The 15,269-nt window shown below is 42.7% G+C and overlaps 1 protein-coding gene across 8 annotated transcripts in view; it reads right to left on the bottom strand.

Moving 5' to 3' along the window:
• Nucleotides 1-15,269, bottom strand: part of FN1 (fibronectin 1) — a 72,600-nt gene that overhangs the window by 3,525 nt on the left and 53,806 nt on the right. For 4 of the 8 annotated variants that reach the window (XM_081015099.1, XM_081015100.1, XM_081015102.1 and 1 more), the window contains 12 exons: nucleotides 14,907-15,062; nucleotides 13,611-13,724; nucleotides 10,933-11,202; nucleotides 9,660-9,847; nucleotides 8,386-8,473; nucleotides 7,236-7,412; nucleotides 6,787-6,876; nucleotides 6,371-6,550; nucleotides 5,566-5,655; nucleotides 3,857-4,296; nucleotides 2,226-2,364; nucleotides 1,476-1,640 (listed from right to left, as the gene is read on the bottom strand). In XM_081015099.1, the coding sequence (XP_080871225.1) occupies nucleotides 1,476-1,640; nucleotides 2,226-2,364; nucleotides 3,857-4,296; nucleotides 5,566-5,655; nucleotides 6,371-6,550; nucleotides 6,787-6,876; nucleotides 7,236-7,412; nucleotides 8,386-8,473; nucleotides 9,660-9,847; nucleotides 10,933-11,202; nucleotides 13,611-13,724; nucleotides 14,907-15,062 (2,097 nt within the window). The remainder of the gene's footprint in view (nucleotides 1-1,475; nucleotides 1,641-2,225; nucleotides 2,365-3,856; nucleotides 4,297-5,565; nucleotides 5,656-6,370; nucleotides 6,551-6,786; nucleotides 6,877-7,235; nucleotides 7,413-8,385; nucleotides 8,474-9,659; nucleotides 9,848-10,932; nucleotides 11,203-13,610; nucleotides 13,725-14,906; nucleotides 15,063-15,269) is intronic. The other 4 variants (XM_081015101.1, XM_081015104.1, XM_081015103.1 and 1 more) reach the window with 1 other exon arrangement.

Genomic DNA, 15,269 nt, shown 5'->3' with positions numbered 1-15,269 from the left:
AAAAATAATTCTAGGGTGTTTCAGCCACATCCACCTGCTGTTGGTCTCCTCATTACTGTGATTGCTACGTGAGGCTGCTTAAACCATCACTTATCCCAGGGTGAGCTAGAAGCAGTTGATCTTGCTAAGGGTTGAGCAGTGCTTCACCACTGGAACATATTATGAACATATTTAGAAAGTGAATTGGCTTTTAAGATTATTTTAGAAAGCTCTAATGCTGCTAGGATACATATGACAAGGCTGGGAATGAGGGCTATAACTTGCAATATGATCAAGACATAGTGTTTAGGTTTTATCAAATTGTCTTCAGGTTATCAGGATTTATTTACAGATAGGTAGCCGTGTTGGTCTGCCATAGTCAAAATAAAAAAAATCCTTCCAGTAGCACCTTTAAGACCAACTAAGTTAGTTCTTGGTATGAGCTTTCGTGTGCAAGCACACTTCTTCAGATACACAGGATTTATTTAGTTGTTGATTTGGCTGTCAGTATCTGTAAATGTGAAGCACACACAGAAGAAGCAATGTTCAATTAGGTGTCTTATTTTATCTGGGGGGGAAATGTAAGAATGTAAGTGTTTGGCATCAGGGTAGTCAGCTGGTAAAGTCCTGAAGCAAACAAAATACTGAACTTTAATTGGGAAAAAACTGGTGTAAATCAGAATTAATGACAGCTCTAGCTGGATTATGTTTTATGGTTTAAATCCAACAAATAGCAGGGTCACTTATATTTCACAGTTAATAATTCCAGTCCAACGCAGGGCCAACTGAAAGTTTTTTCCTCAGCTTTTGTTAAGGGCAGATATTTAAACATCTCCTGAAACGATAGGCATTGCAGATGTTTTTTGAATGTGCTGGACCCAGTAGAACATATTCTTTTATACTGTCCATTGTACAACCAGCTACGCAAATGTGTGCTATCCCCTTTTCTGGGTTGTCTAACATCACAGCACAATGAAAATGGTGGTGTGTTAACCAGGGCATTTGGGTGTCCCCTAGTTTGCCTTGTATTTCTTGTGTCAATGTGGGTTTGTTGTTTTTGTAGAAGCCTGCTAGGCGGTATAAGCCTTTGGCTTGCCAGGTTTTTATCTGGAGGTTTTGTGCTGCGTGGTGGAATAGTGAGTGGTGAGCCAGGGGGTTTAGTGGGGCTGGGGTTGGGGACAGTTTACCTGCTTCTTCCTTCCATGCTTAAAGCATTGTCTGTGTGAACCTGTTTAGCGTTGTGGGGATATGTTTGGGAGGAATGGGTGTGCCACGGTGGGGGTATTTTCGATTACGTCTCTCTCCAGGTGTACCCATTGTTTTGTTTCGTCTTCTGGAATGCATGGGATTATGTGGTGCACTTGGTTGGCGTTGTAGTATAGTTCTGTGCTGGGGATTCCTCACCACCCTTCTGAGGGGGGGCGAGGTGTAGGTATTTGGGGTTTATTGCCTCAAATTTTAGAAATGGAGCCAAATGAATTCAAGAAGCTACTCACTTGAAGAGTCACATCTGAAGTGTCCACTGCCAAGGCCTAAACATTGGCACCAGAGTTTAAATCCAGTTTCAGACATTCTTTCCCATTCCTCCCCAACAGAGTAGAAGGAGCCAGTGAATGTATCATAACATGAGTCATCTGTTGGTTGGTTTGATGTTCCAGGAACTGGAAAGGACACAGAATGAAAAGTAGTATGACAACATGCAGTACTTCTTAGCAAACAATCCCCCCACACACACACACTCAAAAGAGTGCCAGTAAGAATGAAGTCTCCATGCAGCGATAAATAGCACAAAATCTACCTTAATTATCTTTGTTCAGATAATGATCTGGATTTCATTGCTTAAACAGGCTTCCTCTCCCACTAAGATTATTTGAATATATAACTCAGAGGAAGCAAAAGAACAGGCAGAAATGTATGCTGAAAGATACACAAATCAAAGAGGAGTTTGAGAGCTAGAATGGTGCAGTGGTTAGAGTGCAGTAGTGGGGAGATCAGGGTTCAAATCCCCGGTCAGCCATGAAGCTGGCCAGGGTCACTTTCTCTCTAACTAACCTCCCTGGGAGGTTAAACTGGCATGTGGCACGGAGACCCCTATGCATGCCATCCTGAACTCCATGAAGGATTAGTGTGATACAAGTGTGAATCCAACCAAACAAGGACACCATAGTTATCAGCGACCCTAAACCAAGGTTATTACACAAAAGAAGAGTGGAGCCCTTCCCCCAAAGTGCTTCCTTTCTACTTACCAACATTGCCCACTGTGACCACCTCTTCAAGGACTTTGTGCCTTTTCCTATTTTTAATTGCCTCCACTATGATGTTGTAGGTGGCACCTCTAGTAAGACCAGTAAGTGTAGCACTTGACGATGTGCCAGGAACTCTGAGCTACAATTTGAGAAGATGTATAAACATGTTGAATTTTGCTTTCTTGAAGAATGAGACACTGGCTCTGAAATGGCTGTATATCAAGTCGATTCTCTAGAGAGCAGGGTTCTGGGGTCCAATCCAATGAGGATATGGCTTCTCTTTACCCAAATAGAGATGAGACAAGTCTCCCTTATTCCAGCACCTTTCCCCCTTCTTTTACAAATGCAGTGATGTGGCTACCTAGATCTACTCAAGTTGTCAAGAACAGGGTGAGATTTGAGCAGCCAATTTACTGCTTGGCCACTTTTTGATGTCACCTTCATGGTGAGGAGCTGCCACAAAGTCTTCTTCCTGTGCAGCTCTAGTAATGTTGAAAGAGTAGCTCACAGCAAGTCTCTTTCCCACACCAGCATTTGCCCCAGTTTTTTGCAGGAGTGATAAGCCCACCCTGTTTTGGACAAGGCATTTCCTATCCAATAGGACAGAGATGAGGACCCTGAGTGGCCCCATCAGATATTGCTGGACTCCCAACTTCTATCAGCTCCAGCCAGCATGGCAAGTAGTCAGTTGTGACAAGTGTCATAATCCAGCAACTTCTGGAGAATCACAAGCTCCTCATTTCTGCCTTAGACCAAGAAAAAACCCTCTTCACAACCATGGATTCCCATCTGTAGCAGCAAAAGCATGTTACTTTTGAAGTATTCAACACATTTCTCCGGTATCTTAGCTCTCATTTCTTCTATCTGTTCTGTAGTCTCTGTTCCCTATAGCTCTACCATTACCCTAGCAGACTAATTAGCTGCCTGCAATGACTCATTAAATGACCTATTTTCCATTACTGCACCTCCCTAAATGTGTATTAATGCCATTTCTCTGCTTTCCTTCTCCTTCATCCTCAAGGACTGCCTCTCCGCATATGAACCAACCTAGACCCTGTGATCATCATCTGAGGCCCTTCTTTGTGTGCCTCCTCAGAGAGAGGTCCAGAGGGTGGCAAAACAGGAATGGGCCTTTTCTGTCGTGGCTCCCCATTTGTGGAATGCTTTCCTCAGGGAAGCTTGCCTGGTGCTTTGGTTACTTATTTTGAGGCAAAAACATTCCACTTCTCCCAGGCCTCCCATTAAACCACCTATTGCCTTTTAAACTGGGGGGGGGGTATTGTTTTTGTTTGTTATGACATGTATTTTTGTGTTTTTATATTGTAAACCGCCCTGTGATCTTCAGTAGAAGGGTGGTATAGAAATTTAAATAGTAGTAGTAATAATATCCAACTGAGATTAAAGTACGTGTAACTTCAGTGGGTACATTTAACCATTACCTTTAGCATGCCATCCCTGTTTTCATCATTGTCTTTATTAGATTGCAAATTCCTTGAGAATGGGGTCTTGAAGACAGTTTGCCTATGAAACTTGGTAAAGTGCCGGTGAGGGCGTTATCTAAACAAGCAGAACGGCAACAACACTTTTCCAGAATTACCACTACATTTTAGAAATTAACAAAACCAAGTTACCTCTACAGGCTCTTCTTCGGCACCAACAGGTTGACAAGAGATAATGTATTCCGTGGTCTCTGAATAGGGCGTCCAAGAAATGGTTGTCTGAGAAACTGCTTCCTGGAGCCTCGTGTGATTATTCTTGGGCAGAAGGTTGTGGGGATAATAAGCATGTTCATCCACGTCTGGTAGGTCTCCAGGCTGCACATGTGGCCTACGCCCCACTGGGGTGGTGGCAGTTGTAGGGGTCCGAGACCCATATACTTCCACAATGACTTGTTGGCCTGGCTTGCTCAATATAGTCTGCTGACCAGAAGTCCCTGGAAGTTGGATACCATTTCCATTATCATGCGGGTTGTTGGTGAGATAAGGCGTGTTCTCCACAGTGCTGGGCACATCCAGGTTCTCTGACACACCTTGGCCAGAGTGTGGCAGCGTTACTAGCTGGGGAAGCTCATCTAGCCAAAGAGAGGTTAGAAGCAGTCAAAGCCAGGTTCTCAAGCACCCTTCAGCAAGCGCTGCTTTCATTATGAAACAAACTAAGCAGCTGCTCCATAAAACACTGCCTAATTCAAGCAATTAAATGTTAGCAGCATTCTCAAGGGTCCTCAAAGTCATCATGCAGTTTCTCTACAGAGGCTACTTAGAGCACTTCAGCCAGAAGGCAAAAGCATGTGCCCACAGAACTCAAGATGAGCCAAAGTGATGACAATTTTTGTACCTTTGAGATGATCCCCTATGAAGCAAAAGAACCTTCTTGCCACAAATTATCTTTTGCTGAATGAATGAATGAATGACAGGACATTTCTATCCTGCCACTCTTCCACCATGGAAGGCAGTACATGACTCTCATGTACCCTCAAATTAGGCCCTTGGACCACTATATTCAGTTCCTTTGATGTAATTTCAGCTAAAGGGGAGAAATGTTATATACTACATTACTCCTTGCACCTATTTCCAAAATCATTTAGCTTAGGATGATAACACCTGAACTCCCCTCTACTTTACAACTACTTACCACACACTTCAAAGGTGAATCTGGTTTGAAACTAACTGAGAGTTATGTCAATCATCCATGACTGAAGCTCTTGACTCCCTTTCTTCTGAGAAAAAGCAACTCTTGTGTCTTATGAACAAGTCACTCAGACCCGCATGCATCAACTGATATCTACTAATCAATATAGATTTCTCCTTTTGAATCTATAAAAAGCTAGATGATTTACAATCCAGATCAAATCAAGCATTTGTAGGTTCCACTGATTTACAATTAAGGAGAGTTAAGCAAGTGCTTACCTCTCACCAATCAAATTAAATGCTGAGGATGCAACCACATATACTATTGAATGTTGTGAAGCTTAATTTTGAGCAGACTTGTTTAATTTGGATTGGAGTGTACCCTCAGTTTCTAACAAATTCAGAGGTAAGAAGCAATATTAAATCAACCATTTTAAAAGTAGGAAACAGGAAAGACAAAAAGTGAAAGGAGGTTTGTCAACCGCAGCCAAATCTATTAAACTGCATTAGTACTTTGCAGGTCAGGATTACCAACTTATCTGAATATATATATATATACAGATTGATGAGTGTCTCCACTTGTGTCCAGAAATATAAAGGAAATTTTAAGCAGTGATGTGCCACCAGTTGTGTGGCAAGGGCATTAATTGAAATTCAAAACAGAACTGCATCTAGCTTCTCTTTCGTGCTCAGTAAGATTGAAGGTGTTTTACCTGTTTTTGTCCTTCCAATCAATGGTTCACTCTTCTGATTATTCTTCACAGCAAATACATAGATGACATATTCTGTTCCTGGCTCCAGACCTGACAAAGGATTGGCATAAACCCATTTTTAAAAGGAAACAGTATTCAAGGTTGCAGTGCAATCTTATGCATGCTTACTCAAAAATAAGCCTCGTTGTTTTTCATGGAGCTTACTACCAGGTACGTGTTTACAGGTTTCTAGTTTTGAACTCTATACACACACTGCTCCCATTTACTACCATCTAGTTATTGTTCAGATAGGCATTTATCAGATAGGTTTTGCTGGTTTAACTTCTTATATTTTAATATGGTTTCTCTGTTTTTCTTGTTTTGTTACTTTCATCTCTCTGTTATTTAATACTGTTCATCTGTTGTCCTGTTTAAGTTCAGATTTTGTAAATGCAGTCACAGTGGAAAAGTGGGATATACATGTTTCTAAATAGATAGATAGAGGCAGGGTTCTAAAGGATAGAAGTGCTAATAAGGTTCATATTCTGAAACAACTGAACCAAAGTGGTCTATTGGCCTGCTATATTTTAGCATGGCCAGGATATGGTCCCAGACTGTTGCTATGCATGTAGGAGTAGGCTTAGTTCTCAACTGCTCCTATTCAGGTCTTTGGGACAAAATGCACTCGTTACAATGGGCAAGATTGTTGAGGCAGGGTCAAAAGTTGTCATTACCAAACCCCCAACCCACCAGGGATGGTCAAGCAAGGAACAGGCTTACCCCACCTCTCAGCTGAACAGCTGACTACTTTGGGGAGAGGTCATACCTGTAATAGTGGCCTCCGTAGTGCCAGGGCGGGGACGTGGAAGCACTTCCCTAGGCTGCCCCCCAGCCTGCTCATATTTGATGATGTATCCTGTGATCTTGGCCCGGGGTGGCTGCCAAGTGAGCAGCAGGGAGTTGCTTGTGGTTGTAAGGAAGCGGAGGTTGGAGGGGGCGTCAATGGCTGAGGAACAAATAAAACCATTGAGTGCGTGTATTTTAATATGACATCATATCCCTCAAGGGGGAAATACAGTTTCCATATGTTTCAGCTACAAGTCTGAGAACATTCTGCTTCTCCCCCAAAGTCCAAGCGGCGGGAAGAGAATCATTGCTGTAACATGCCACAGATGATTTACATGATCAAAGGAAAGGAAACCACCATTTCAGTTAATATGAGTTTTTATAAACTACCATTACCAGTGGAAGCATCAATCACTACTGGGGAGCTGCGAGCATTGCCGTTCAGGGTGTAGATGTAAATCTTGTAGTCAGTGCCGGGCTGCAAGCCTGTGATTCAAAGTGAAATATTAAAAATAAAATAAACCTTGCTCATATAAAGTACTGTTCTGAACAGCATTGCACCTCAAGTCAATAAAAACATGTTAGCAAGGGCTTCCAAGGAAGTTGGCTGACAAGCCCTAAGGGTGGCATCACCATGAATGGCGGGGATGGGAATTAGGGCCTTTGTGCTGCTTCCTATTGAAGGTGAGCAGGGTTTTTGTCACAGACATCCCTGCTGCATTCTGAAATCATACTGAAAAGTAGTGGAGGTATGGAAAGGAAGAGCCAAGGAGACTCAGACTCAGAGCCTGGGCGCAGATAGGACGATGGGCAGACACAGAGGTGGTGTGAATAAGTTCACATACCAGTGATAGTGTAGGGTTTAACATCAGGGCCAATTGTTCGTTGAACAGGATTTTGACCATTTGCTGGGACAGCATCAATATGGAAACCAGTGATTGCCTCAGTCTTGGTACGCCAGACGACTGTGATGGTCCTCTCTGTGACATCTGTGACACGTGCCCTACGGGGAGGGCTGACATCTGCACACACACACAAACACCAAAAGTCAGGCAACTGTCCGTTAGCACAACAGTCTGCTAGTACCACAGTCATACACAGCTGCTTGGAAGACTGAAGGCTGCAGACACACTATACCTTTAAAGCACACTCTACACATATTTCTTCTCTCAAAGAATTTTGGGCACTGTAGTGAAGGGTTGCTGGGAACTGTAATTGTGTGAGGGGTAAACTACAACAGTCAGGATTCTTTGGAGTGGGGGATAGTGTGTCAAATGTGCTTTAAAGGTAAAGGGTGCATGCCGTCTCGCAAACATGCATTGAGGCAAATTCCACCAAAAGGCCGCTTTAGAACTACCACTTATTTATACCTCCAAACCCAATCTGCCTAGTTCTCATTCAGGATCAGAACCAGTGATTCTAGGAACCCATTTCCAGGCACTCCCAAAAAATAGGAGAAGAGGGATATGACCAATCTAGAATAGCATCCTGTATTCCAACAATGACCTCAAGTCCAACTGTCTGTGGAAAGGAAAGAAGCAGGACACAACAAGGGCAAAAGCCCCATTGGTGCTCCCCAATGACTTCTATTTGGAAACCTGCTGCCTCCGACTGTCCGACAGCCATCATGACTAGCAACTGTTGATAGTCCATGAATAATCCTCTTTTAAAGACATCTAGGTTTGTGGGCCTCACAGCAGATTGTGGTAGAAAATTTGCTATTTGTGGTGTGATCTTCCTTTGGTCTCCCCTGAGTTTTTCAACACTCAGCCTTATTTGATGGTCCTGGGTTCTAATACTGGGCAATTGGGGGGACTTATCTATCCTCTTTCTTCACACCATGCATAATTTTATACACCTCTATCATGTCCTCCCCCTTCCCACTTATTTGCCTTTTCTCGAAACTGAAAAAGCTCCAAATGTTTTTGCCTTTGAATCAGGGACTCTATGGTATCAGGGATCAGGGACGCTATTTTGAAATGTTGAGTAACTTACTCTCTAGGGTAGTGACTACACCCTGGGCAGGTCTGCTGGTCAGAGAGTCCTTCAGAGCATAGATGCTGACTTCGTATTTGGTTGCCACCTAGATGTAACAAAACCATGGACTGTTAAGAGATTTACATCCTCCAGGAGGTCACAAAAAGCTGACGCATAAGCCACTTCAGTAAGCCTGCTCTTCATTTATATTCTCTAATCCAATGCATTGTGAAGTGTTGGGAGCCTTACTGAGCAATCAGAAAATCAGATGGAGCCAAATATTCAGATGACACAAAGAAACGAGGATTTTTCAGTGACTTGCATCCCTTGGTAATTAGCTTTTATCTGCTCTTTTGGAGAATTGCATATTCCACATGTTAGAGCTTTTCTCTGGGGGAATTCAAGAGTATGCAGTACTAGCACTCACCCACCCACAAATGTTAAAAGTATGTCACTTACTGTAACAACTTCATGGTGAGAAGCACCACCTTCTTTCAAAAAAACAAAACCCCACTGTCCCTATGCATCTTTTATGAGATATATAGAATGAAAGTTACACATGGCAACAGTGACTGCAGTCCCAGGGACTGTCAGGAGATATACCCATAACTCTCTGTCTTCAATGGAAACCCCTTTTGGAGGAATGGAAGGTGGTTTCAGTGCCTATGCTGCTTGCTGTAATGTATTTATTATTTGCTTCATTCAAATGTAGTTATGAGAGAGGGCTGAATGTGTAGTCAAGCTCAATAGAGGTTGAACTCCTGCCGCAAATAATGTTGTGGCTTCAAAACAATTATAACCAAATGCATTTAAAAAGAAGAATTTTACCGCAAGTGGTGATCATGTGAAATAATCCAGGAATTATGGGAATTAAGGGGGGAAATACTTAAGAGAACATTTCCCAAGAAACCAGAAGTTTTTCTTCTGGGAATACATAACAGAAGTCCCCAAGAATACAAAAAGGATTGGAAAATGTTTGTAGAGTATTTTAAAAAATCAGTGTAAACAAGTGAACAGATTAGCAGGACTTGAAAACTCAGCAGTGTAAGAGGAAGTAGGAGAAAATTAGTACGAAGAGTAGAACTTTAGTAACTAAGAATATGCAGAAGAAAGAGAAAAGAAAAGATACCAGAGAAGGAGAGGAAGGGAAGTCCTTAGGTGTTTTGCGTTGTGTCCTTGGTTTGTAGTGGTTTTGTTTTCATTTTCTCCATTTATTCTTTACTTATTCTTTTTGAACTGTATGTAAAAACACAAATAAAAAAATCCTTTCAAAAAAATAAAAGAAGAATTACCATGAGTCCTGAGACAACAGCCGATGTGCTATCTGGAGAGAGGTTAATTTCTTTCATTGGCCCGTTCTTATCCTTGGGATTCACTCTGATGCGGTATCCAGTAAGCTGAACATTAGGTGCAGTCCAGGTGACTGTCAGGCTGGTTGGAGCAACCTGAATAAACTTCAGGTTCATAGGAGGTGGGATTGCTGTCAAATTTAGGATTAAAATTTTAGATTACTTCGGGAGTAGTAATGAGTACAGAAATGGCTAGCCCTGCTGTGAAGTCACCGGTATCATTTCAGGTGACTGCAGTTTTGATGATGTGATCAGGTATCTTTAAAAAATCTAATAGAAAGGAAGTTTCAAAATTCAGGTGCCTTGAACAAGACAAATATGTATTGAAATATTTTTATACATGGATCATCAGTAATGGAAGATAGTTGCTGGAAAAACAGGGACCAACTAAGCTACAAAGTCATCTTTAAACAATGCTGCCACAATTTAACTGAGTAATACACACACACACACACACACACACACACACACACACACAGAGGTGTGGAGGTGATTGGTGCTGTTTTCTAATGTCCCCGGATACAGATTTAGAATTTTAAAGAGTGGTTATAGGTATAACCAGGCAGCACTCTGCTGTGCCTGCCCCAAAACAGGGTCAATTATGTGATTTTGGAAATATCATGATGATTTTATAGAATCAACAATAATCAAGATTATATGATGGTAACACGCTGCAGAGACATTTATTGACTAGGCTGACAAAGGATGATGCCCAAAATCAGTCAAATTCTGTGCTCAAATGTTGTGTGCGAGTACTAGTGAAATTAAAAGGATGTGCAAGGAAGGACTGTGGGCATAGGCTGCAATGGTGATCAAACTGGTGAGAAAGGAAGAAGGAGAAGGGCAAATAGAAGTGTCATAGGGGACCTTCAGAACCCTTGCCCAAGGCTTTTTTAAAAAGTGAAAACTAATCACCTTTTCTTTTATCAAAGGTAATCTTTTTAAGGGAGGAAAAGGCTACACGTCCCTTGATTCCAAAGTCAATATATGTGTGTGTGTGTGTGTGTGTGTGTGTGTGTGTGTGTGTGTTGCTTCTGATATCCTTCATCTTCCATGCAAAAGAAACCCATGTCTCTATGTCCCCACACCAAAGGCATTCCCCCGAACTGGGGGTCTCATAGATGAGAAACCAGCAGCACTTGGAAACTATTCTGGCCAGCCAGGCAACGAAGGCAGCAGCTGCCCTGGCCACCGGGTGGCATTGCTATGTGTGTACCTGTGGACTGGGTCCCAATCAGAGGTAGGCTCTCCAAGCCATTGTGCAAGGCAACGATGCGGACAGTGTACTCAGAACCAGGCCTGAGGCCATGCAACTCTGCAGTGTCGTCTTCGCCATCTGGAGCAGGGAATAGCTCATGGATTCCATCCTCAGGGGTTGAGTAGGTCACCCTGTACCTGGTGACTTGCCCCTGTGGGCTTTCCCAAGCAATTTTGATGGAATCGACATCCACCTCAGTGAATGTCAGTCCTTTAGGGCGATCAATGTCTGTTAGGCAAATTAATGATGAAAGATTAAGTGGAGGGGAAGGGTGGGGAAGCAGGTTTGGGTAGCACAAAGCACTTTGTTATAGGCATGCAAAGCAATCTTCTATTTCTCCACATCGCGAAATAGAAACTATTTATTTATTTTATTTTGCAGCCTGCAGAGCCATTTACAGCAGCACAATGGAGGTGTAGCAGTTAAGACTTGTACCATGTTTTTCAGCTGGATGTTATGCTATTGCAAACAGCAATCAGCATAAAGCACAAGCTTTTTGGGAATCGAATGGCTGGTAGTCACAGCAGCACACCTCTGATGGTTTCAGCTGATCTGACCATTGCATTGATGCTTTTGCTGCAACCCAGAAAACCGGACAGGCAGAAGCAATCTGCCTGGAATCTGGCAAGCTCAATTCAGAAAATAGCCTTGGCTAAAGACCCTCCTCAAATACTATTCCCACAGACCTGCAACTATTTTTGCTAGCCCAGAACCTCTTTGATGGAGGAACTGTGTTTCCCAAAAGCGCTCTACACCAGCCAGATCAGAGAATCAAGCTGATCATTGTCTTGTACTGCTGTAAGTGACTGCAGAAAGGCCTCAAGGTAGCTATTTCAACAAATTAACATCCACATATCAATTTGTCAAAAAACACACACCATTATTGCAAATTATTGCCATAAGCATAGATAATATGCATACGAAGCCCTATCTTTAAATTAAAGATAGTATTTGGCAGACCAGGATGTTACTTTTGATATAACAATTTCAGCATATTAGTGATTCTGTTTCCATGACTGAAAACAGCCTGTTGGAAGGCTTAGTATCAGCTCCAGGATAGACATGAACTGCTTCAGAAGTCCTGGAGTTCATATATTTTCTTCCATTTCCTCAGGATGTTTGCAAACACAGAAGTGACTTCTGGGAGTGCTTCCATGTACCTAAACAGTAACATCGGAAGCAGCTCTTAGGCAACAGAGAGCAGCATGGATCGCTTTTCAAGATGTCGGTAAAACTAGCACTGCAATTCTATGCATACTTACTTGGGAGGAAGTCCTATTGGACACAATTTACCTTGCTGCTGAGTAAGTATGCACAGAACTGAGCACTCAGCCAGTTTCCGTGAGCCAAGGAGCAGTCTTTTCATTTAAAAAGAAGATTCAAATGATTGCATATTCTGCCACCATTGATAGCAAAGTGATGTTAGAGTTGTGCATTTCCTATGCTTTCCAGATAGAAAAGGTGACTTCTATTGCACAAGTCTGGGGTTTCAGAATGCTGTCTTGTTTCTCTTTCAATTCCAGAGTTCTTTTCTTAGCTGGGTTAATTTCTCCCTTCATGGGCACAGCACCTGTGCATGGAGGAGCCCCTGCTGTTCAGTGGAGCCCTGCTCTCCTCTCCTTCCCTAAGCAGGAAACAGAAGATCTGCTCACACTGCCCATGTCTTCCTTATGAGCCTCCCAGATGCATCTGGCTGGCCACCTGTGCACATGCTGGACAAGATGGACCTTTGGTGTGATCTAGCCGTGCTCTTCATATATTATTATCCAACCCTCCCCCTATTCTGCTTGTTCAATATGTACAGGCAAAGGAAGGAAGGCTGGATGGGGATATGGAAGGTGCACATAGACTTCCCATTCTCCTGTGAATACATTGAGGGGGGGGGGGACGACAAATAGAGCTCTGTTGATCCCACACAGCCGGAGCGCTTGGACAGGGAAAGATCATGCCCTGACTGTATTACTGTGGGCAAGTCTGCCCTGATTTGTCAGGGCACAGAGCACATGGCGAGCAGTAAAACTCACCAGCTGATGAATTCACCAGGAAGTATTTGTGCCTCAATGTGCATTGCTAGTGTGCAGATTTACTTCAGGGTTGAAAATGCTGGATTGTGCTCCACGCAGAGAGAGAGCTAGTCTCCTCCTTCACTTTGTTTTTCATCAAAATTTGATATGCAGATTTAAAACTTTGAATTTATGCTTTCAAGTGACTTAAATTAATTTCACTGCTATTGCTTATTTACCTCCCCACAGGCTGCTGACAGGAATAAAGAAAAGAAATAAGCAACCTCAGCATTAGTATCTTTGTCAGATAGTATGTAAAATGAGTTTGTAATCTCCAGCTGTCACCTTTACTATCTTACCATAGGAAGTACAATATTTCGCACACATTTAAAAGCAATTAAGAGTCAAGGTTTTTCATTTTTTGCATTGACCATTTTTAGCCATACTCAAAGCACATCTTCTGAGGCTGGGGTGAGCAACTGAGTTTTAGCAGCCTCTCTAGGTTGTATCAGTGGGAATGATGCTGTTTTCTGTGTTTTGCACTGATTTCTGAAAGTAGATATGTCCAGTGAATTCAAGCATTCAGAGACACTGTGTTCCTGCTGTAAAACTCAGAAAATGCAAAATACATACTTGTAACAGCTGTCTCAACCAGAGGCTGGCTTTCTCCATTTTGACCTTGGGCGTAGACACTAACTACATACTCAATTGTAGGTTGCAGTCCATCAATTGTAACTTCAGTTTGATCTGCAACAAAAGGCCAATAAAACATTAATCAGGAATGAAATGTTATTTATGGATGGCCTCATTCTGTCACAACTGAGACCCTTGTGCAAGTATTCATTTGTGCTCCAAGTGGAAAGGCGACTTGCTCTAGATTAACACAAATAGTTCCAGATCAAAGATGCTTTGTTAATGGATTCCACACTCAAATTTCTTCAGAATGAAAAATGCAGAAATTCTTTGCTCTATAAGCCAGTTCCAATGAAATATATTGTACACTGGGGGCTTTTAAACAAACATTTGCAAGGAGGAAATCAGATGTATAATTAAAGGTGAATAACAATATTTGCAATCTTGACAAAAATACTCTTAGGATGTTGCCAACACATCTCAAGACCATGATGCTTGTCCACTGCTGCAGACTTGTTCTGTCATTCTAGAAGAAGTACACTAAACACCATGTTGGTCCAGAAGATGTTACCTTTATGTGCAGTGCCTTAGTCTCACGTGACTGTTAAGTGGACTACAACTCCCATCACCCTCAGCCAGCATGCTAGAGGGGCACCAAGTTGGGCGAGGCTGACCTAGAACTAAATGCATGAGCCAGGACAAGCCTGAGCAAAGCCTCATGTTTGGGCTCCTCCTCCTGTTTCTCCTAATTGGAGTAGAACTTGATTTGTATGAATGAGGGAAGAAGCAACGTCTGTAATAAACCATGATTCCTAGGTTCACACACCTCAGTGCGATGGGAGGAGAAGAGAGGCACGCCTCCCTGAAGCTCATTCCAGCTTGTGCATAGAGCATTATACCATAATTTAGCATTAGATGCAAACACACCTAGGTACGTGGAACTAACTGCGTGGTTCTTTAGGTCCGGGCCATTGTGCCACGTTTTGCCTCAGTCATGTACACAATTCTGATTTTAGCATGCTATCTCAGCCCTTTGTGGAACTCCATGGAACATTTTCGTAACTGAGGAAGACACTGCTATTCTGCCAAGGCTTCTTATGACCTGTAGGCTTTTAAATTTTTTTATTTCTGTTCATGCTAGTGCATTCTGAAAAAGCACAAGAGAGAGAAGCTGGCCTATGGGGAAGGTGCAGTGGTGACCCAACATTTTGGCTTGCGAGTAAGTCAGGCTTAGATTATGGACTTTTCCTTCCCTTGGGTGTCCCTCTCTGAGTTTTATGTATGCCCTGTTCTTACCTGCAGAGAGAACTCTGGTTTTTGTGGGACCGTGGTTATCTTTGGGAACAGCTGTCACTCTGTAACCAGTAACTGGGGAAGAAGAAGGCTGCCATCGCACAGTTATGCTGCTGTCCTGAACATCAGTCACTTGTAGCTGGGATGGTGTATCAATCTCTGCACATAAAAGAATTAAAATCATTCATCTCTACACTACACCAGTGTGGTGTAGTGGTTAAGAGCGGTAGTCACGTAATCTGGGGAACCTGGTTCGCTTCCCCGCTCCTCCACATGCAGCTGCTGGGTGACCTTGGGCCAGTCACACTTCTCTGAAGTCTCTCAGCCCCTCTCACCTCACAGAGTGTTTGTTGTGGGGGAGGAAGG

Source organism: Podarcis pityusensis, assembly GCF_964106645.2.
Source record: "Podarcis pityusensis genome assembly, chromosome: 1".
In the NCBI taxonomy this organism is placed as follows: Eukaryota; Metazoa; Chordata; class Lepidosauria; order Squamata; family Lacertidae; genus Podarcis; species Podarcis pityusensis.
This window is presented reverse-complemented; position numbering and strand designations above follow the sequence as displayed.